At 39.8% G+C, this 22873-nt stretch overlaps 2 protein-coding genes across 10 annotated transcripts in view; both read right to left on the bottom strand.

Annotated features, from left to right (window-relative positions):
• Positions 1 to 420: 420 nt before the first annotated feature.
• Positions 421 to 4254, bottom strand: cln8 (CLN8 transmembrane ER and ERGIC protein). 2 transcript variants are annotated; one of them, XM_039786784.1, is made up of 3 exons: positions 4105 to 4254; positions 3037 to 3692; positions 421 to 2565 (listed from the first exon to the last, which is right to left on the bottom strand). In XM_039786784.1, the coding sequence occupies exons 2-3, from the start codon at positions 3574 to 3576 to the stop codon at positions 2239 to 2241; spliced, it is 867 nt and encodes a 288-aa protein (XP_039642718.1). In that variant the 5' UTR covers positions 3577 to 3692; positions 4105 to 4254; the 3' UTR covers positions 421 to 2238. The 2 variants fall into 2 exon arrangements, with proteins under 2 accessions (XP_039642718.1, XP_039642719.1); XM_039786785.1 differs by having other exon boundaries at positions 3037 to 3674; positions 4105 to 4250.
• Positions 4255 to 11254: 7000 nt separating this feature from the next.
• The window catches only part of dlgap2a (discs, large (Drosophila) homolog-associated protein 2a), a 169204-nt gene continuing 157585 nt past the window's right edge, over positions 11255 to 22873 (bottom strand). For all 8 annotated transcript variants that reach the window (XM_039787069.1, XM_039787063.1, XM_039787062.1 and 5 more), the window contains 5 exons: positions 20956 to 21044; positions 20381 to 20820; positions 20024 to 20115; positions 13932 to 14084; positions 11255 to 12740 (listed from right to left, as the gene is read on the bottom strand). In XM_039787069.1, the coding sequence (XP_039643003.1) occupies positions 12534 to 12740; positions 13932 to 14084; positions 20024 to 20115; positions 20381 to 20820; positions 20956 to 21044 (981 nt within the window). In that variant the 3' untranslated portion in view covers positions 11255 to 12533. The remainder of the gene's footprint in view (positions 12741 to 13931; positions 14085 to 20023; positions 20116 to 20380; positions 20821 to 20955; positions 21045 to 22873) is intronic.

The raw sequence follows: 22873 nt of genomic DNA on the forward strand, positions 1-22873 counted from the left end.
AAAAAAAAGCGATCCCGGTAGAAATGTAAGCATGTTTAAGGTCAACAGGTCACACTTCTACAATGAATTATCTTTTCCACACAAATTGTATTTTTTGGTGTTTTTCTATGGAGAACACATTTTTCTTCTCCAAACTCTGCACACAAAAACAAATATCTCCATATAAGTTTTCATATCATTACTTGGCTTTATTAACGATATAAAAATAAACCTCTTCATACCAAGCTGTGTTGACCTTTTAGGGTCAATAAAGTATGGACTGGATAAACGTGTCAAACTCAGAGATGTCTGGTTAATTGAGAAAAACCAGCACAACATACTAAAGAGATAATTACTCCTATTCTGCCATCTACAGGCAGATGCTCTATGGTACAGTCTTAATAGATTATGAGAAATGAACAAAACCAAGGGACACAAAACTGTATGAGCCAACATTTTATTTTGTGACTCAAACTAATTTATATTAATGCACACAAGAAGTTAAACCTTAAGTCTTACAGGGAATCCTACACCCATCCCTTAATGTTAATTCTATGCCTGTAGTAAAAATCTGTCTGTCGTCACTGTCGGATATTATTTTTAGTAATAAAATAGACCACATGTACAGTTATTGAGAAAATATTGTCATATTTGTTTACAAAAGAAAGTACTTTTATATGCTATTAATACATTTATTTTTAACTTATTCACGTTGATTCAGTCGCTGAGGTTGTACAACGTACACAAAAGTATAAAACAATCTCAACGGAACTAAGTGTAGCGTCATCTCAGTCATCCTGACATGGGTTTTGTGAGGCAGGTTACAGTTATGTAGATAATGAATAAAACCCACCTTTATACTTTTGAGTCAGCCCTCAGGCCCAAATCAAGGTGTAGCATTATATCCTCAAGGTACTACTTTTTTAATTTTTTTTATTATATAGGTAGGTAGATTAGGCTAATCCTAATGGTAAAAATGAAAAGATCTTATGGACATTACATATGAGCTACAGTAGTAATGCTGTTGCAGACAAACACTGAGAAATTGTAAGTTTGCATCAGAGTGACCATTCAACCAAAACTCTGATGCAAGATATAGAACAATGGACAAACCCAATACACAAGCCCAAGGCTTCCTGTACAATGAGGCCATTGCGTGAAAAACACAAAACTAAAATGTTAGTGAAATTCTATAGTTGCATAATTATAAATAAAACTTTATTATACTAATAATAATAAAAAAAATCTTCATTATCAACCTGTTGCTTGGTTAATCTGTATCAACACTGCCTCAGTTTTGCCACATTCCATCTCCATTTTGGACAATAGAGCCTTTGTGGAGTGGACCAGTCCTGTGTGTTGTTCGAACAAAGACGATTGTGTTTAAAAACCTTTTCTTTCGTGACCATGATAAATATTTCCCTGTCTACTGAGAGAGGATTCAGTCCAAAAAACACCAATGTGAATCATGAATGAACTGAACCCATTGCCCACTTAGCATGTAACAGCTCCAATGACTAACCTATGGTAACACATTGAAGCTTCTTTAAACCAATTGTCTTGCTTGCGATGCCCAGGCAGTGGTGAATGATTAGGTCTGTAGTAAACGCATCGATAGGGCTGTGTATGACAAAGACCAAATCCTTGATGTGACTTAACTACTAGGTCGTTTGATGACTGAGAAAGAGCTTAACCTCTCCTGTCTGCCTCATATTGTGTCCCCACACAGTAAGCTGGGCTTATTTTACCTAATAGATCAACTGGACTTGATCTGTGTTTAGACAAAGACATATAGTACAATATCTGCTCATGATACTGTTGTATAATACATATGACTGGTAAACTGGGTATTTCACAGCACAGTGTCCTGCAGGTGATAAAAACAAGCAGGCCCTCATTTCACTGCTCAACACAACCACACATATCTATTAAAAGCTAAAATACCCAGATGGAGAATTTATAAAACAGCCTGAAAGTAAAGTCTAAAGGTTAGACAATGTAGCAAACTTGATCAATATTATACAGTCAGGATTTGCCTGTTGTTGGGCTTTTTTGAAAAGCAAAGTTCAGGGTCTTAATGTGTTCAAGTTGCATAATAGAAAAATCTTAAACACCTTTCTTACTATCATGCCTCTAAAAGTCATTTCACGCATGATCCATCCATCCATCCATCCATCCATCCATCCATCCATCCATCCATCCAAAAAACGTAAAAGAAATACAGCCTCCTTTGATAGGAAGTGTCTTCTCTGGTACCCCTCAGCTGGCATGGGGTTTGACAGAAACCTCGGAGTGACCCTCTGCGGCACGGTTTAGGGGTGCCGGCTTGTTTCCAAAGTTCCAATCCACAGGATTAAGCAGCTGCATGGTCTTCTTGTGCGTCCAGATGGGGTTGAGGACACACGTTAGTAGAGCGAGGCCAGTGAAGAACAACAAGCGTTGGAGAAGGACCACATGGGTGCTGAGCTCTTCCCAGTGGGTAAAGGTTACCCACCACATGTAGTAAGTGAGCACCATGCGACAGTGAAATGTGTGGATCATCACCCACTGGTTAGCTCTCCAAAACAGGGTGCGGGCCCAGCCAGCCTGTCAGGGAGGAAGAAAGATGGAGAGAGAAAATTATACTAAGGACTGGGACACACATTTCTTGCTTTTTACCTTAAAACAACATCAAATTTACATTCTTGTAACTTGTGTGTCCTCAAGTAAAATCTGTGAGTAGGAGGAGCAGAGAAAGTTTAGGTACTGGCTCAATCTTTTTTTATAGAACTTCCCCTTTCTAAGAATGTTACTAAATATGTTGACAATCATAAGGTGCACAAGATGAAAGAGGAACTGTAACCTTGTGACACTTTTGGTAATTTCTATGGTCTGACAAGAATCTGACAAGAATCTGTAAGAAAAGCATCAGCACCAGATGCAACTGGAGCCTTTGGAACTCAGGTGAAATAATTGCTCACACCAAAAAATTATTTGGTAGTTGCAATTACTGCTCAAATGTGATGAGGGAAAGAAGCCATGTGAGGTTACTGTTAGTTTAACGCAACAAAAACACACCTTCAGCAACATCCAGGACACACAGGTGAATGGCGTGCTCATCTCCAGCAGCAGTGTAACCATTGGCAGGAAGTGGCCCATGGTATCCCACACCAATGCTCCTACATATCCTGACAGGGCGAAGAAATGGTGCGTCGCCAGTGGGAGGTCAAATGACCAAAATACCACACTGGAGGTGTGAAGTGCTACATTTTCAAACACAAAGAAACCTGTGGCTGTGAGGACATTGAACCACGACCAGTCTTCTTGTCCCCTCACTTTGTCTGTGGTTAAAGCCGAGTCCTCAGTCAGGGCTCGGAGACCTACTATAGTACTCTGGATGCCAAACACTGCCCGAGTTGCTGCGAGGTTCCAGAAAACCTTCTCTTTAGCTATCAGGGAGTTGTAGGTGCGGGACAATGCCACAGACAGGAGGTGGGAGAGGAGGAATATTCCTGCATAGAAGGCAAAGCCCAGGCAAATAAGATGAAGGCGGTAGTCCCATGAAAAGTACTCTGCACTGGGCTGGGGAAGAGAGCTGGTCTGCTGGCCAGGATCCATGGTGTTTGAGGGAGGTCACTGGAGCTCAGGCTGAGGAGAGGCTCAGCTACAGGTGGTGCTGTAAGCAGGGGCTGGTGGGTGCATGCTGTGTGGGTCACCTACAAAATAAATGAAAGCTGCCGAAGGAAAGACAGGCAGCACATCATTCACTTAACAACCAGCAAATACATTACTATCGCTATGAACAAACGACTGATGTACTCATGCTTTACACGTTTAACTAAAAACAAAAACAAATTTTGTTAGCTTTAATGGACCTCGAGTCTGGACCTTTTCTTCTCGCTAACTCGGTGAAAACAAGATAACTAATTCGACACCAAGTAAAAAGCATCGTTTTATCCATTTAACGCTCTGCTTATGTTTAAGTCAATTAAAAACACGATGAGTCAGTCAAGTTTCAACCTCAACCTACAGTAACAGGGTCGTAAAGTTTAGCCTAAACAACAACCACGACGACAAAAGGTTTTAACGTTAGACGACTCAAAGTAACAAACTACTAAGACGTCTAAAGCAGTAATTCTTACTTACCACAAACTAGTTAGCGGACATAATTTTCATGCATACCGTACAAACGTGTTTTCTGAACACGGTGTTGTGTTAATGCACAGAGGCTTGGTTACAATCACACCATACCAGAGACGGTTGATCATACGACTTCAATTTGGTCATATGACCTTCAAACAGGAAGTGACGCCCACTTTACACTTCCGGACGCCCCATTGGTCAATTCCGCTCTGATCTGTGGTAGCACCCCATCCTATTGGTTATTTGCTGGCTTGTTGGTTAAAAACAAACACGATAGGCTACATAGTTACAAATATATGCACCATACACAAAACAAAGAGGAACAGATTATACAAGTGCAAAGACCTGCCTGGTTAGTAGCTACTGTACCATACACGTTGGTGTAGTTGTTTTGCTTTTAGGAAAATGTGTATGGTACAAGGAAATGGTTATATGTTTTACATATAATAACTGTTGTAGCTGCTGTATTATCTACATTTAGCACACATATATGATTATATATAGCTATCATATTACAGTGTAAAAATAAAAATAAAGACATGTTTCAGTAGATATGAAAGGGGCGAAAAAACAGGAAATAAATGCTAATAAAAGTATTATCATATGATTTTATTGTTAACGTATGTGATTACATGGTGCAAAAAAAAACTAACTAGATTAAAATTCCAACCTTTATGTACAGGGTTGCAGGAAACTGTGCAGCGTACCCTCACATGCTCGCAGCAACAAGCAAGGGCACCCTTGGCAGGTTACCATAATGATAACACACATTCACACAGACAGATAACCACATGAGTGTTGGAGGAAACCCACAGAGACACAACATGCAGACTCCGCTCACAAAGGACCTGGGACAAAGGACCTTCATGTTGTGTGGTGCTTGGTTTTTACTTGATGTATAGCGCTGTGGAGGTAGGTCAGGAACTTGATGCACAATCTGCCCAACCACTTCACAGACCATCTGATAAAAGCATCTAGCCTGCATGAGTGGCTACACGCCTTTGACATAACTACTTTGAGATAGATAATGTCATGATAATCACAGCAATGCATCTGATCAAATATTAAAGTCAAATTCAATCTTGATAAAGGAAGAAAGGTGTGCTCAGAATTCCAACTGTTAACATCTGTTAATTGAACGACCCATGAGTTTCTTTTTTTGTCCAACAGGGGGTGATCTTGCCTTGCATACTTGAGATTGTTTGACAGAGGTCAAGGGGTTGAGTTCTGTAAAGTTTTTAATGGAAATGACCTAACCCTAGTTAATGAATGACTTCTGAATGGCAATGTTTTTTTGATATCTGCAATATGAATATATTAACTACAAGAACATTTAAACCCAATTGGATGTTTAATTGAAAGAAAAAGCATAAAGCAGTAGGATTTCTTTTTAATCAATGTACTGAAGGACTGACATCTTCCTGACTCGCCTGTCAGCGTTAGAGTGGGATAAATAGTTTTTGTTTGCCTGACTAAGACCTTGTGGGTCAAAATATTGCATTAATAAATACTTAAACCCGAGAAGAGGTCTAATCAGCCAGAATGATTGAAAACACCTGTGTGCAGGGTCTTGGACTAATGATTTAGAAGTGTTTATGGTTTGCAATCATTATATTCTTGCAAACACACCTTCAACCTGAGTAACCAGCGTAAGTATTAAGTCTCTACGATGATATCATTCTTAAACCAAGTACTGAATGACAATAGGACTTAGATACTGAAAGGAAATCTGCAGTGAAATTGGCTCAATGGTGTTTTAAGCCCCGAATGTCTCCTTCCAGGCACCGCTGCGACCGTTGACTTCAAGGCACCTAACCCTAACCTTAACCCTAACCTTCCAGCGCTGCCTGGAAGGAGACTTTGGGGGCTTAAAACACCAATAAACGGGAAATTGACACCATACATGGTTATTTTGTCTGCTACACCAATTATGTAATGCTGCCAAATAAAATCAATACTGCTACAGTGTTTATGAAATATATTGTCAAAGACTATTCACAACCAATTCTTTACATGTCTTGATCTGTAACATATTTGCCACTCAGGACATATTCTCATGTGCATCTTCTCTAAGAATTCCACTCAGACAAACACTATGTCAGATTTGAATCACGGTGGTGTGTTTTAATACTAATAAAATGTTTTTGAATAATGTTTATTTTTTTAGTTGGAGGATCTGATCTGAATATGTTTATTCGATATTTTGTTCTGATGTAAGGGATCACAGTTAAAAGTGAGTGAACTCTCATTCTTTATGATGGCTCTATGAAAAATAAAAAAATATTTAGTGATGTTATATTCTATCCATGATATAAATGCCAAATCACTGGATACATGCAGTTTTTTCTTTGCCAGAAGAGTCAGAGCTGCCCTTCATCTTTATATCTTTGCTGTTTGCTGCCTGAATACAGATATAAAATGCATGAAATGTCAAGAACAGTTTGATAAATTCATTGAGGTTTCCCCCTGTGAGCAGCATCAGGAATACTGTTGTCATTATGAGATGCATTGGATAGCTAAATAATGTAGTTTGGTGTCTGACAATATAAAATAAAATCTTTAAGGTATTTTATGTTAATAAATAACATTTCACAAATTTTAACTTTTTTTTTCCAAGTAAACAGGCACCACACAGACAAACTTTTCCAAACTTTTTCTTCGAAAATTTAATTGCAGAATTATTTACACTGGATGATCTCAGCAATGACCAAACTACTCAAAGAGGCAAAAATCTTTCAATAGCTCAGCTAGGAAAGAATGGAGGCAAACGTTCTGGCAAACTACTCGAATAATACAAAAATAACCCAATGATACGTTAACTTGCACTGAAATAGCACACATTGAGAAATGCAATTGACTTAAATAAAATACATAACAGATCAGTGGGACAGTGTCATAAAAACAAAGAAATTATAAATAAGCCTACATTCAATCAGTATTTCGCATGCCATCATATCAGCTTATAAAATAACCATAATAAAGTAAAAATGACAATAAAACATGAGCAAATGCAGAAAATAGTTGTTTCAATGAAGCATATATTATATATTTATATATCTATATATATTTCTTTACAAATAATGAATATTTGGCATTATATTCATCCTCACTATAGATATGATATACAAGAGATGAAAATAGTTTTAGCTAAACGACTACCTTTTTCATTTTTATCTAGTAATTACAGTGTGGTTTCACATTCCAAGTTCCAGGAAGTGTTGTATCAGTCTATCTTAGTGAGTCTGACGCTCTTTCCACAGCATGAAAAAGTCCCCTTGAAATGTTTCACATCAAGGGTTCTAGAAGTAAAAGCAGACAGTAGACACTCGTACCAGAAGTGAAGCCACAGATGTCGAGATACGAGCTGAAATGATAGAAATATGTGATTGAAAATGTGGAAAGGAAGGCGATGGCAGGAATGGTTGGCTTACATAAAATTGATGAAGGAAAATGTGGCTGTGTGGAGTAATGATTTTACAGTATGCTGAATAAGTCAGAAAAGGTGGCACTTGTACTTAATTGCTGCCCTCGTGACATTAAATGTAACACTGGTGCACTTTTCTGCCCTTGGGGTTTTCACAAGGTTTTGGTGGGTGACTAGCTGTTACTTTACCATCATTTCACCACAGTTGAATCACAATCACCATTGAATCCTCCAATGTTCACAGTATCACATGCAACCCACACAACCGAAGGGATCCAACGTAAAACTCCAACTGAAATAAGGAAAAACAAGATCACTTTGTGACAGGAGGCCCTTTATAGAAGTCCATGTGTGTTCATACCTATTTGGACGAAAAGGAGGTTAAAAACCTTTCATAGAAGAAAAAGACTTTCAATAGGAGACAGCCATTACAGCAGAGAGATTTGTTCATAGTTTCGAAAATGGCGAGAGGAGAGAGTCTCAGGAGTACCAAGGTAATGTTTTCTAAAAGGGAAAGTTCTCAAACAAAATGTATGCTTTCTATAAGCCCACTTCTTTCCTCTAACTGTAAACTGACTAAAGTCTGTTTCTCTATTGCACAAATCCTGTTCAACATTTTCTGCTCCCTGTGACTTCTGAAACTGATTCCACTATACAATTTGAAATGGTTTGGTCTCATTGCAATTATGTTGCATGCTTTTCAGAGGACCAAGAGATTTCCTTTAAACTGAACCAAGAGTGGGGGCACACATAATTTATTTCACAGCCCTGGTCAATTTGCATAAACTCCTCTGTTGTTTCAAAAGACAGCCTTCAGTGAAAACTAGTCGAACACAGATTGATAGAAATACGTGTAGTGCTGATGCTTATGTTCTACAGCGTAGGCCACTATTCAGCGATACATTTATCAACGCAAGCTTTGAAGGGCCTTGGAGGCTATTTACTTGATCTCACCAAGGACCCGAAATCTTACATAAGCTGCTTTGCTTAGTCAAAGGCAGGCTGAAAAATACCCAGCACAGTGCCTAGCGATCCTCACAGAACAGCCTTCCAGCTTCACAACAGTATACAACACCAGCAGTTTGGGGCTCAGTGCGGAGCTCTCGTCTCCTCTAAGCCAGCATATGTCAGGCCGGGTCTGTCTCTGTCCCGTCTGCCTGCCACTGTGGCAACAGCAGGGGAACGTCTCTACTCTGCCAACTGCCTGGCATCACACACCCAGACGCTTTCCAGAAACCCACCGTCATACTGTTGAAGGTCCCTACCTCTGCAATGAAAAAAACTGCAAAATTATAGATGGGTATGTTTTTAAAGAACATGTGTAATCTCAGCCTTGGGCTTTTAAAAGCCCATTCTTTAATCTTCTCTGAAGTATTGCACTGCATGTTTGAAACACTGCCACTCTACCACTGACTTTGGGTACTTTGGGATTTGTAGGACCGAATACACTTCTTAGCTCACTGAAATGTATTGTCTGAGCTCTGCTACAATAATTTATGACAACTAAACAATACCTCATGCATTCTAATACAGTGAAAGGTTGGTTTCAAACTGGAAACTAGGAAAACACATCTATACTTGGAGTCATGATGGGTTGTGAGTCTAAATTCAATAAGAATCAAAAATACAATCTGTAGCACAAAAAAAGTAAATTATATGCTATGGTATGGTATCCAAAATATTTGTCAACGGAGTGCCAATGACTTAGGGACAATGTGTATTTGGGTGTGTGTGAGAGACATGCGGGTCAGGCCACAGTTGGATAGTAATAGGGAAATCTAGCCACACTGACCCCAGATCCACTCTCTCTTTTCTGAATGGGTCAGCACTGTGCTACAAAAACAAGACACACACACACACACACACACACATACAAATATCAACAAAACACACACAAAATATTCAAATCCAAAGAAATGTGTTGTTATATGATAAATCTCCTTGGTCCAACCCACAGGGACAATCACTCAACCAAAATGTCATAAAAATAGATTTTTATGTCATTGATCAGCTGACCGCACATTGTGTTGCATTGGTTGTTTGTGACAGCGCATTGATTGTTTATCTAGTACTGTATTTATTAAATAAAAAGCAGCACCATTTAGTTGGTTTATTATCCAACTTTTTCCCAATAGACTTCAGTTTTTAAATCAGTGATTTTAATATAACATTGGTAACGAAATTAAGACTGATGTTTCTGGCACCAAAGATTGACAATTAAAAGCAGCAGAATTTTAGCTTTTGCTCAAGATGAGTTTACCTCCATGAGAATTTAACTTAGAACTACCTGGAAGTAAATTGAATGACCACTAGAGATTCTTATCCGAAGCCCCATAACTTTAGGTTTTCCACTTTCACATCAGGTACCATGATTCAGTTGCACCAGCTATTCGTAAATCCATCGCTAAGTTTGTGTGTAAAGTCCTTCCTAAGTTCTTAGTATCTAATTTTAAATTTGTGATTTCCTAAATGGGGTTGCACCATAAAAACTTGGTTTTCTTGTGCTAGCATTAAGTCATTTAAATAAGAAATAGGCGTTTCACAGTTAGCAGTATTCGTGCAATTTCGAAAGAGCTGGAAATATCTGATTATGGAAACGGGTCATTTAGCGTGCATGTTTTTAGCATACTGTTACATAATTGAGGTATGTTGTGTTATTTTCACAAAATTTTATTCAAATCTTTACAGGTTACTTCATTATTTAAAGACATTTTGATCTAGTGTCAGGTCAGATATGTCAATCATATTTCCTATTAACTCCTCAATCTCTTGCTAGCAAGCTAACATTAGTTTTGTCAGTTGGTTCAGTTAGCTAGGTAACAGAAACACATGGCTGGTGGCATGTCTAAGTATTTAATGACAACTAATCTACAGAATATGTTTGAGTGGTCGACCCATCAATGTGGAAATCTCCAATTAGCACACCTATGTTATAAGAAAGCTAAACTGATGAAGAGCTGGTGCAATTGGTACATCTCAACATGGTGATGGGAATCAAAGGCGAATATTAATATCTAGCTAAAAACCATCACACAATGGTCTGCATAGCCACAGACAGTTAATATCTTATTTCTCATGTATTTCCTTTCAACTAGTCGATATCCACGACGTTCCACTTCCGAGATTGCTCCAGTGCTGCCGAAAATTCCGCTGGATGTCGCTCTTTTCGCCCGGATATCCGTTACCATCCGCTTTTTCTGTATTGGAATTCTAAACTCCGGTTGATTTATGAGGACTATGGTTAAATGCTCCTCTGATCTCTGCAGGGTAAATCCAGACAGCTACCTAGACTATCTGTCCAATCTGAGTTTTCTGTTGAAAGACTAAAACAACTTTTGAACATACACACGTTCCACCAAAACAAGTTTCTTCCTGAGGCTATTTTGCAGCCGCACCGTGGCTCTGTCCGGCGCTTAGCACCGCCCATGACGATTGTGATTGGTTTAAAGAAATGCCAATAAACCAGAGCACGTTTTTCTCCCATCCAAGAATGCTGTGTGGACTAGCCAGACCCTCCTCCACAGCGCTGTGGAGGAAGGTCTGGCAAAGTGAGACTACCTTTCAACAGACTTTAAAGGTTTTAGTTATTTGGGACTTGCCGCTTGCATCCCTCTGGAATGCATTTGCCCCACTTTTGTTTCATTATTTCCCAGCCTTTCCTAGAGGGAGTGAATGCAGTAGGAGACTTTGAACAACATAACTTTTCAAGAAATATGAAGATTACTAATCAGAAGCAGAAATTTTGTTTATGTTTTGGCAGTTTTTCTATCACTCCTCATTAACAGTGGCTGAGGGCGCTACTTGAAAGGGCCTGAGAGAAGTTTATTAGATGAAACCACAGCAGTGTGGTTTTGTGTGTGTGTGTGTGTGTGTGTGTGATCAAGCCACCTTATGTATGCAACAAATCTAGATTTGTCAATAGCAATAGAGAGGGCAGGCAAGAACATGAGGGAAAAATATATACACAATGAATATTCTTCCCGCTCACAATTCAAAAATACAACAGTACTATTGTGAACTTGGGTATGTACATTTCCCTTGGAAATAGAGAGAATTGTAATAAGTGCATAAGTGCATTTGTCTACACATTTTGATCTAAGGAGTTACACAAACCTTCATAGTTCTTTCTACTGCATTAACATGGTGAAAATGTTGGCACAAGACTTGCATGTTTTCAGCTTCAAGTAACTGTCGATATTTGAAAGTTGGCAATAGGAACATGAGATATACTGTATAGGAAAGTTATTTGACATGTGCATGTTAATGAGCTGACAAATGTCATTCTTCCACCAATCCAGATGCAAGAAAAACAATTGACTACAACCAGATTGAGTAGAAAGCTGCATTTCTTCACCACTGACCAGTCCAGAGCTTATAAGGGCTGCCTGAATAACCTTGAATGGGTGATCAGTGCCACATGCACATAGTTGAGGTATTTCAAGCATTGGCACTTTTCAAAAGTTTTGTGATATTTAGCTTGTAATTAACATTTACCCCCAAAAAGACCAGAGAAACAAAAAGAGTCATAATGTAACTAAATACTGAATGATTATTATTAACTTTGACCATTTATGAAGAACTGGAAATAAATAGAATTTCTCTCATTTACTCTTTTTAGCTCAAAGGCCTGGTTGCTGGTAGGTTTTCAAAGCTGCACTTTTTAAATGGCACTTTGCAAATGCTGAAAAACTACAGACGTACCCATCCAGGACATTGGATGAGAGAGCTTGTAGGCTGGGTATCATGATCACCAGCAAACCAAGGATAAACCCAACCAACCCATGTCAGACATACATTTCTGCTAACACTTATTCTGGCAATGGGACAAGAGGCTTGGCACATCCTACAGATCAATGGTGTTGGCGATGGGCACTGAGGATGGCTATTTAGATCAGACAATAGATGGATAAAGGAAGAGTAGAGAGAGTAGCAGTCTAGAAAAAAGGCTAGTTTTAAAGTTGTTTGAACGTGGGAGCAGGGAGACTTGTCGGCCCCGGATCCTATCTTCTCAAAGTCTAGTCTGAGCCTCGGGAATATAGATCTCGATGCTGTCGGCTCGCTCCGAGGCTGAGTTCTGCCGGAAGGAGGCTGCCCGCTTGGCTGCCATGAGCCGCCGACGGGCCTCCTGTCGCCCCCTGTCTGGTAGGTCCAGGGATTTCTCTCTCGTCACCGTGCTCCTCTGTCGAACTGTCTTCTTTGGTACGGGGGCTGGAGGCTTTAGGAAGAAGAGAGGAAAATTACGAGGTGTGTGTTAAGCTTGGGTTAGTACTTCGACAATTTGGTGTGGACTACTGATATCAAAAAACACCAACAAACTCAGTGTTCAAGATTATAATGCAGCCCTGTTGGGATGTTTTGATCTGTATCACAAACAAATCTGCGTTTAAAGTGCCCATATTATGAAAAAAACACTTTTTATGGTATTTGGGGTGTTCTTTTGTGTTTCTGGTGCTTCCACACACATACAAACTTTGAAAAAAATCCATCCATGCTGTTTTGAGTGAGATACGGTTTCTGAATGTGTCCTGCCTTCAGTCTCCTAGTGAGCTGTTCAAAATCGGCTCGGACTGTGACGTCACAATCCGAAACGAGGTGGCTAACCGCAACCGTTAGCTCGTAGCGTTAGCATGCTAACGCTAATGCTAACACTAGCATGGTACTTCGTTCTCAATAGCAAAGCACTGCTACAACACACACAAGTTCACCATAATCTACAAAAGAACTACTTACATGTGCGCCCTCCCAGCTAATCCTGCCTTGTAACTGACTGAAGTTGGAGAAACAGCCTGTCTTTTACTTCTATGGAGCTAGCTAGTTGACATGATCTACATCTGAGCTACTGAGCATGTGCGAGTGCAATCAAAGATAGTACAGAAGAAGTAGAAGAAAAGAGGTCTCACTCTGTAGCTAAAACAGAAACCAGGTGAAAAGAGGATCTACAGCAGTGAGAGAGAGAGAGAGCTGTGCAGTACAACTAAAATATGGTGTTTTTTGAAAATTAAACCATGTAAACCTATTCTGGTACAACCTTAAAATACAATTATGAACCTGAAAATGAGTATAATATGGGCGCTTTAAGTTTTAGGTTTCATATAGACATTGAATTGCACATGACGTGTGTAAAAAAAAAAAAGAATTGTGAAAAAAAATACATAGTCTCCCCCTTTTCTGTTCCCCTCCCCTAATAATTTTGTACATCCCCTAATCTAAAATGTTCAAACAAGTAAATTTAAATGAAAGAAAAAGAATCAACATTCTGGCAGTTTCTTATGTCTACCTGTTTTGAATCAGTTCCAGTCTTTTTAGTTTTATCAGAAACATCATATAAAATACATGCAACTAAATATACAGTAATATCTTCAGGCTGTCTGGGTTCAGGGCTAACAGTGCCGAGGGGAACCCTCACCTTTTTCTCTGGGCTGTCTACTGGCCTCCAGTTGTTGTTCTTGATCTGCTGCAGCTGGTCAAACTTCATGGTGACGTCATCGATGGAGAGCTGCAGTAGGTCCCAGAACCCTGCCAGGTCCTGAGAGGTGGGCCGCGGCATGGCACTGGGGTCCTATGAGGGACGCAGGTGAGAAGTGGCAAAGATAACATTAACGTCTGTGGTGACATTTAATAAAGAGCCAGATGGTTGGTTCAGTGCCAGATAATAAGCACTGTTACGCTTGCACACATACACACTGTACACACATATGCATACAAAAGAGTCATGACCACACTAGTTATTGTACTTCAGCTTAGCGCCACTAGATGTCCTTATCACTCATCACAACAGGCATAAATGCCAGTTTATGGGATTTTGGTTAAAATAAGGGATATCAACTTGTGATGGAGACCAATCCTGTCTTATTACCATTAATGAGCTCAGAAATAATAAACTGCCTTTGTCAGTTCAGTCCTTTGCATCACTCAATTCCTGACATGAAGAAAACATCAGATTGAGGAGTGCCTCATTGTTTCTGCAGCTGGCCTGCAGTAAGTTGCTGCAGGTTTTAATGAGTTATTAGATTCTGTGCTAATACTTAATGTTAACAATAGAATTTAAAAGGCAATTCTATTCTGTTAGATGTTGGCTTTTATCCATGAATGCAGTCCCCCTCTGCTCAAAATGTTCATTATTTTTTAGCCAAAATAAAAAAATATGATATGAAAAGAGATGCTTGAATCGAAAACACATGAGCTGTCCTGTTGTTATAATACACATAGGAAAGCAATCAGTAACCGTTAAGAGAATGAATGTTACCTAAAAAACTACACCCACTTATATTACCAAGTAGTTTTATGTACTGTCAAGGAAACAAAGTTTATGGGCCTCACAGTCTTAATGTTAACTTAATAAAAACAGTAATACGGTGTGAACATTTGAAGCAGTGGGTTCCCTCGCCAAATTTCCAATGCATTTTTCTTACAGATTTAAAATGTATGCAGGAAACATGGTCTGTGATTCACACATTACACACATTAATATCTCAACATTAAATATTAAAACTGTGCAATCTTTGCTATCTATAAAAATATAAGTTCTCTACAGAGCCACCTTCCTGCTGTCGCTGGACGGATTCATGGTATCGATAAATCAATTAGGGCAGGGGGAGGGGCCTGAGGATAGAAGCTCCTCGTGAGCCTCTAATTACTTATTTTTTATATATATATAATATTATGTTATAACACTGGTGTCAAAGATATGGTTGTCTTAACAATGGTCCCATCATACTACACCGTTTAATTTATTTAGAACCTTTTACACAACATGGAGTTAATTTAAAGGTTTATTTAGATAGGGACAGATACAAAAAAACATAGATAAACTTCAACAGTCATCTGATGTATGTATCATAGTGTTTTTAGCCGAAGCTAATTCTCGACCCTTGTCCAAGAATAATATTAAAGGGGTGATAGAATGCAAAACCGATTTTACCTTGTCATAGTTGAATAATGACAGTTTAGTGGGTAACTAGAACATACATAGAACCTCTAAATCCCATTGACACCTCTTTCCTCTGCAAATCTCACTATTTGAAACTGCCTCTGAAAACAGGCAAATCTCAACAAGCCGCCTAGTTGACGTCAACTCGGCAGCTCCTCCTCATTTGGCTCTAGTCTCTCTCTTTGTCACGCCCCAACATTTACATAGGCTACACAACTGACCTGAGATCAGTTAGTCTTCTGACTCTAGGTCGGGCAGATCTCAGAAATTGTATACATTGTTCATCTGCTATTTTACCATTAAATTCACTTCTGAGACTTTTTTATGCAAGAAATCAACTATGTAGAGGTCAAATATGGGCCGTTTTGACGACAATTGATGTCTAATTGCAATTTTTGTCCGACTGTGTGTCGGTGTTCAGCGGCCGTTGCTGCCTGTGTAGCTGCCTGTCTGCCTGGCCTGCCTTCCTTCACAGACCCCGGCCTGCTGTGAGGTAGATTGAGCTCCGTCACGGCTGGCAGCCCACGGCAGCCCTCCATACCCGCGCAAAGTCACCATTTTGTGGGTTAATGGACTACCAAACGACGCTGCCTGGACAGAGCTCCAGGGCCTGCAGCTCCCCTCTTCCTGCTAGCTAAATGCCCAGTGTGTGTGAGTGAGAGCGCGGTCAGCGAGCTTGTTACGCCAGCAATCTGTTACCACAGGTTCCAGTTAATCTTATAATGTGTGTATTCATAATGTGTTGAGTTATATAAACAAACAATTGGGGAAATAAACGCTTGTTGTCCGCGAGTCTCATTGATAGAACCCGCGGTGAGCTGGAGTCCATCAATGAGAGCTAGCTAGCTTCCTCCTAATGAGACCTCCGAAATTCACAAAAATGCATTAAAATTGAAATCGGACAAGTGTTAGCTAAGCTTTATAAGACATTGGGGTAGATTTTATATAAGTGGCGTGACGAAATTCAAACTGTAAATATACTATAGTTATGCCGAAAGTGTAGCTATTCAGCTGCAATCGTTTCCCATTGTATTGAATGGGACATATAGCTAGCTAGCTGCTCGTCCTAACAAGACGCCTGGCGTTCATAAAAATGCCTTAAAATCAAATCGGACACAACGGTTAGCTTTATAAGACATTGGGGGTAGATGTTATATAAGTGGCGTGACGAAATTCAAACCGTAAATATATTAGTTAGTTATGCCGGCAGCCGGCCGCGGAGCCCCGGTAGTGCAGTAATCGACATAGGGTGACTTTGCCCTGGGTATGGAGCCCAGCAGGCTGCCGCTTTCTCGTCAGACTGTGTGGAGCTCCTAAAGTCCGACACGTCTTACCAAATTTGCAATTAGCCATCAATTTTCGGAAAACAGCCCATATTTGAGCTTTATATAGTTGATTTCTCGCATAAAAAAGTCTCAGAAGTGAATTTGGTAACGAAACATTGCAGTGTCTGGAATATGAGATTCTGTCGCGTCTCTAATCTGTGTGTATGGCGATTCGCTCAACCAATCAGCGTGCAGCTCATCTAAATATTCATGAGCATACCATATTTGGAAGAAAAGCTCTTGTTACAAATAGGGCCAAAACACAGGGATGCATAAGGGCCAATAAAATATCAACCAGGCCATTTTCAGCCCAACCAATGTTACATACCCCATTAGGAGACCTTAAGGAACAGTGTGAAACACCCTATATAATCATTCTATCACCCCTTTAAGGCCATAGCTTTGCTTTTTGTATGGACTATGGACATAAGAGGCAACATTGACTACATGAATAACTGCAGTTGTTTATTTTAAAGTTGTTCATGCGTTCCAGATAAATGTTATTAAAACCTTTCAGACTTCTGGATCAGCTTCAGAGTGGTTTTGTAATTTACACCGATCTCTTGCATGCACCTACTGCATGCTGTTCTTGCACACAGTGCTTTAATGATAAACTAATCGTAGCTGTAATTGTACTTCAAAATTATACGCAATATAGGGCTTGTGTCTTAGGGATGAACGCTACATAATGGTATGTTGCATATTGTTTACAAATAGCATGGTTGCTATTGTAATTTGCGAGTAAAGTGGTTGCACATATTTATTCTTTGCAGTGTTTAAGTCAGCCTACTGTTTCAGTTTTTGATTTCTTCCAGTCTTTCTCAAGCCAGCAGAATCCGCAACTTAAGATGTGATGGGACGTGTCGACTCGTTAACCCCACCGAGGCATTCCCATACACTCATGGCGTTTAGATTAGGTGGCTGGTGAAGGGTGCTGCTGTATGGAGGTCCAATAGATTTACAGTATGATGGCAGTGCCTGGTATTTTCTATGCTACATTTATGGGTGAGTTACAATTATAGGTGAGTTATTATGTCTATCATTTGGTATTCAGTGGTTCTCTCTGTACTGCCACACCACCATGTTTTAGAAAGAAACATATTAAAGAGAAAAATGTGAATGATTTATTTATTCAGCTCTTTCTTTAAGTTACAAATCATAAAATCAGATGACTTTAGCCAAATTGTGCAACAGTATATTAAACTGTATCAATGATACTGAGAATAACGTTTACAGTAACCTTTTTTACTTTATGGTTATTTAAAAAATATAAATCTAATTTGGGCTGACTCAAATCTTCTACTTTTGCATAATATTATATAGAGCCAAAGTTTTACTTTGATATTTATATAACATTATGAGATTAGTATAATTCTCCTTTATACAGCAAAATACTTTATCAAAATTACCCCAGCTTTGAAATATCATAGTATCCATCATGTAAGGTAAGCTGGGAACAGAATACATTTCTGTTATCTGTTATTACCGAGGGAGTGCCTCAGCACTTCATCAGCTTTATTCTGACCCCTGAACTTGTGATGTTCTGCAAACTGTCTCAGAAGTCTTAAGGCTTCAAACATCCAGAGCTGGCAGATTTAGAAGGAGTCAGTGCAGTTTTAAGCCCTGGCTGTGTCAGTGTGTGCTTTTAATCCTGGAGCTCCTCCCAAGGAAGCACACTGTCATTTAGAGCCTGTTTAAATCAAGCTTTGTGAAAGTTGGCCCAGGTGGAGAGAAATTAGACATCTTTGCAAGCTTCTAATCTGTGGGCAGTTATTTAACAAACAAAGAAAAAGCATGAAAGCTGCAGCTTTCTAACATTGTTAAGTAAACCTGCATAATACTTTCTCCTTCAGTGGGACAAAGTACTTGACTTGTTCTAATAGGCTGGTTCACTGTGTTTAATCCCTGTGCAATTCCCACTCCCCCTATATGAGCAGTTTCTGCTGCACATTGCAAAACAAGCAGCAACACTACCTCTTATAACTCCGCACCAACTTCATTTAAAATATTGGGTACTTGCTCAGATCAATAAAACGAGTTGTGAACAGTGCAAGAACAATATGAGGCAGAAATCTTTGACGCTGTGTGTGTCCCTGCACTGAATGATCAATAGAGCGGCTGGTGTCTGGATATTTAGGTCTACAGTATACCCAGGTTTGGCTCAGCCTTCTGTTCTTCTCTTCTCAGAACAAAGCTGCATCACTGAAAATACACCCATATGCGTTCTTTTCAAAATGTTGAGGTCACATATATATATATATATATATATATATATATATATATATATATATATATATATATATATATATATATATATATATGTGCTTTATAGCTATTGATTCTTAGTGTTGTAGCTTTTCAGAATCAGTGATATTCAGGGAGCTTTGAGTTGCTTGTTAGTGCCGGCTAAAGCATTAAATGTGTATTGAAGGTTGGAAAACAAAAGTTGTGAGGACACATAAAGGAGTGTGGAACTGTTTCTAATGACAAAAGTTAATTTCACAGTGCAGCCAGTGTTTTGGACAATTTTTTTTTTTCACTCACTTAAAAATCAGATGTGATGTTTTCTAATTTATGCATATAGAAAAAAATATATAGAAAAAGTTAGTGTACGAATGGGCTACAAACTGGATTTAACCTACATGTGACTTGAATGCCAATTGTTTCTGTGTTGCCATGAAAATAACAATGTCTGACTTTTGACTGAGAAATGATTATTACACTGCAATATGGGGGAAAATATATAATATATTGGTTTGAATATTGTAAATGGCAGCTGGTTTGTTTTGCCCACATTAACACCTTTTTTAAATTTCTTTTTTGTTGAATGCGTTACCATTCATGGATCATCATACATAAATTATTTAGAGCTACATAAAGACTTACTGTCCCTATTGATAATGATTGTGTGTAGTTATGTAGAAGTGATGGTACCTGGCAATAGTATTGTTTCTGCTGTTTCTTTTGTTGGTATTGACATATATAAAGTGCGATACGATGATAATATTGAAGTATCATCATCTGTAATCACATAAGACAGTTGACAAACACAAACAACCACACAACAACTTGGCTGAGCTAGTGTTAGCATGAAGAACAATGGAAAATGAACAATGGAACACACACACACACACACACACACACACACACACACACACACACACACACACACACACACACACACACACACACACACACACACACACACACACACACACTGTGACTCTTTGATGGGTTTCTTACCAGGTTCTGCTGACACAGCCAGTAGAACTGCTGGAATTTCTGAGACATGAGCAGCTGAGCGCTTCCTACTGCACTTCGGATTTTCCCTAGGACTGAAACACACACACACACACACACACACACACACACACACACACACACACACACACACACACACACACACACACACACACACACACACACACACACACACACACACACAAACACACACACACACAGCATCAAGCACAAGTCATACAGTACAGGGCAATATATTCAGTAGCCTCCAGTACATTACTGTAAAAGGATCTATCTTTCAATCTGCCTGCACAAAAGTATCCAGAAAGACATATATGAAGCTTTCAGCACAACACTCACTGTCCTCTGACAGGTCATTCTCTTCAGCTTCTGCCTCCATCTCCTTACACCAGCCCTCAATCCTCTTGGTCTCTGTGTGGAGCAGTTGCATGAACCAGCTCCCATCCCTCCTCAGAGAGGGGGATGCCCTGCCAGACTCGCCTGACGAGGCCGCGTTCTCCCGTGGGGAGGGGGGTTCCAGCTGCCAGGGGGTCTCGCTGGTGGTCTCCCTGGGGCTGGGGGGTTCTGTAGGGGTACGGTAATCCTCGCGGTAGCTGAAGAGCCCCTGGGTACGTACTGTTCGAACAGCCCCGTACTGGGTGGGTGTGCTGGGCTCTGAGTGACGCTGGAAGCCCCCACCGAACTGCAGGCCCTTGTCCTCCATGGTAGGGAAGCCCTCCAGCTCCATGTCAGCCTGCACAGCTGCAGTCACACTGTTGGAGCGTTTGAACCTGCCCTGTCTGAGGTAGAAAAACAAACATGAATGCAAACACATTTATACACACACATGCCACAATAGCATAGCAAATAATGGCAGAGAGCAAACATCACAGATTGAGGTCAATGAGCTCAAAATCCCAGAACCGTTATCTCACCCTTTCTTGTTGTCCTCCACCTGGATCCCCACAGAGTGGTACTCCCGGGAACCTTTGCTTTCAGATTCCGAGTCCGTGGCTGCTTCCACCTAATGTGAAGAAATGATACAAACCAACAGTGCTTCTCATTATGTGAGCTTCCATTCCCCGGTGCTTCTGGGTATATTGGTTTGAGACTGGACATAGCACCTTAACTGTACACGGCCTGTCAGAAAGTAAACACTGTATGATTTATGGAGACAGCAAAGGCAACAAGACTGAAGACGTTTCCTACAGAGAATTTGAGGTTTCTATGGAAAAAGGGGGATGTGCTGTGTGTTATATTGCACACTATATAATGCCTAAACAAGTCCATTTTAGTTTAGTGAACCCATAGAGAACTCACTACCATATAACTTTACAGAGCTATTTTAGCATTGTTTTGGTTTTACAGCCCAAAACCTTACTGTTCTGGTTCACTCACACCACTCTTATCAGCATCCTTTCTGAACACTGGCAGTGCTTTTATTGATAAAGCTCTGATACACCTGCTCTATGCTACCTGAGACAAATTTAGCAACATGCTGGTGCACATGTTGCAAGCAGCTGAAGAGCCAGATATGTTTTCTCAGAAGTTGGTTTAGACCAAACAAAAGCTAAAAGGAGAAGGAATATTGTATTAACATTCATCAGGTGGCCAGAAACAAGACTTCAATGAATGCTAATGTTGCTCAATGCTCAACCTCTTAGAAAAATGCTAATTACTAGTAGTTAATAAAGCTTTGTGACCACACAGTGACAGATAGGGCAACATTAGTGGATATTATAGGATAGGAAGGCAGAGTGACTGATGATGATCCAGCCTGCCCCGGTGAGGCTACGGTCCCAATCCAGGAGCCCAGGCTCAGAGCATCACTCTCTGGAGCCCCATGTTTTACTGTCTTTATGGAAACCCTGTCAGTGTTCACTATTTCTGCCACACTTTTTCTATCTGTCACGTTTTCCTTGTTTCTCCAATTGCTCATCCTTTCTTTAATTTCTTTGCTTTCACTTCCCTCTTTGTCTAGTGTTAACAATTTCCTGCTGGCTTAACGGTACAGTTTCTTTCAGTTCTTTTGCTGTCTTAAGCGTTTCTTTGCCATTTCAGTATTTCTTCTTTAGTGCCCACTGAACCTTTTATTCCACTGTGACTGTACCAGAAATGGTCTGCAATGATGTCAGTAATGACATTCCCATTAGCCTCAGATGTATACTTAGACGTTGTATTACTTAGCCTAAACTTAGGCTCAGAAGTGCTAACAAGTACATAAAGAGCTGCTGTGTGACTAAAATATACATCTGTGTACAGTATATTCCTGTAATACCAAAAATATCATGTCTGCCTTTTCCACCAGAATGATTGCAAGAGCCATCCACAAATATCCATATAAGGAGTTTTGAGCTTCTTATATATCTTCAGCTTAATGTAGTATTATAACAATGAGAGTGAAGCAAAGACACTGGTTCAAAATAAGGCGGTGCGAGAAAATGTCAACTCTACTTTAGAGTGGTCGGTATTAAAGTTTGGGAGAAGCTGTTAGCGAGGGGGGGAATAAGTGTTGAGCTGCTTGCTGAGGTGACCTCCATTACTTTGTGTCAGAATTAGAGCAAAGCCCACCTCATGAAAAGAGAATGAGTTTCATGTCTGAGATGGATGAGGACTGAAGGAGGAAAAAACATACAGGAGTCTGTGAGATGTATGTCCAATAGGTTTACCTACTGTGAAGATGTTTTGGTCTACCTACATAGAGATAAACAGGAGTGCACGTGCACACGCACGCACGCACACACACACACACACACACACAAACAGCCACACACACACACACACACACACACACACACACACACACACACACACACACACACACACACACACACACACAACACACACACACAG

Source organism: Perca fluviatilis, chromosome 20, assembly GCF_010015445.1.
Source record: "Perca fluviatilis chromosome 20, GENO_Pfluv_1.0, whole genome shotgun sequence".
Classification (NCBI taxonomy): Eukaryota; Metazoa; Chordata; class Actinopteri; order Perciformes; family Percidae; genus Perca; species Perca fluviatilis.

Coding starts and splice junctions, on each gene's coding strand:
- cln8 (XM_039786784.1), bottom strand. CDS start 3,576: ATGGATCCTGGCCAGCAGACCAGCTCTCTTCCCCAGCCCAGTGCAGAG. Junction 2,566..3,036: donor TGTCCTGGATGTTGCTGAAG/GTGTGTTTTTGT, acceptor CCTCCCTGACAG/GCTGGCTGGGCCCGCACCCT.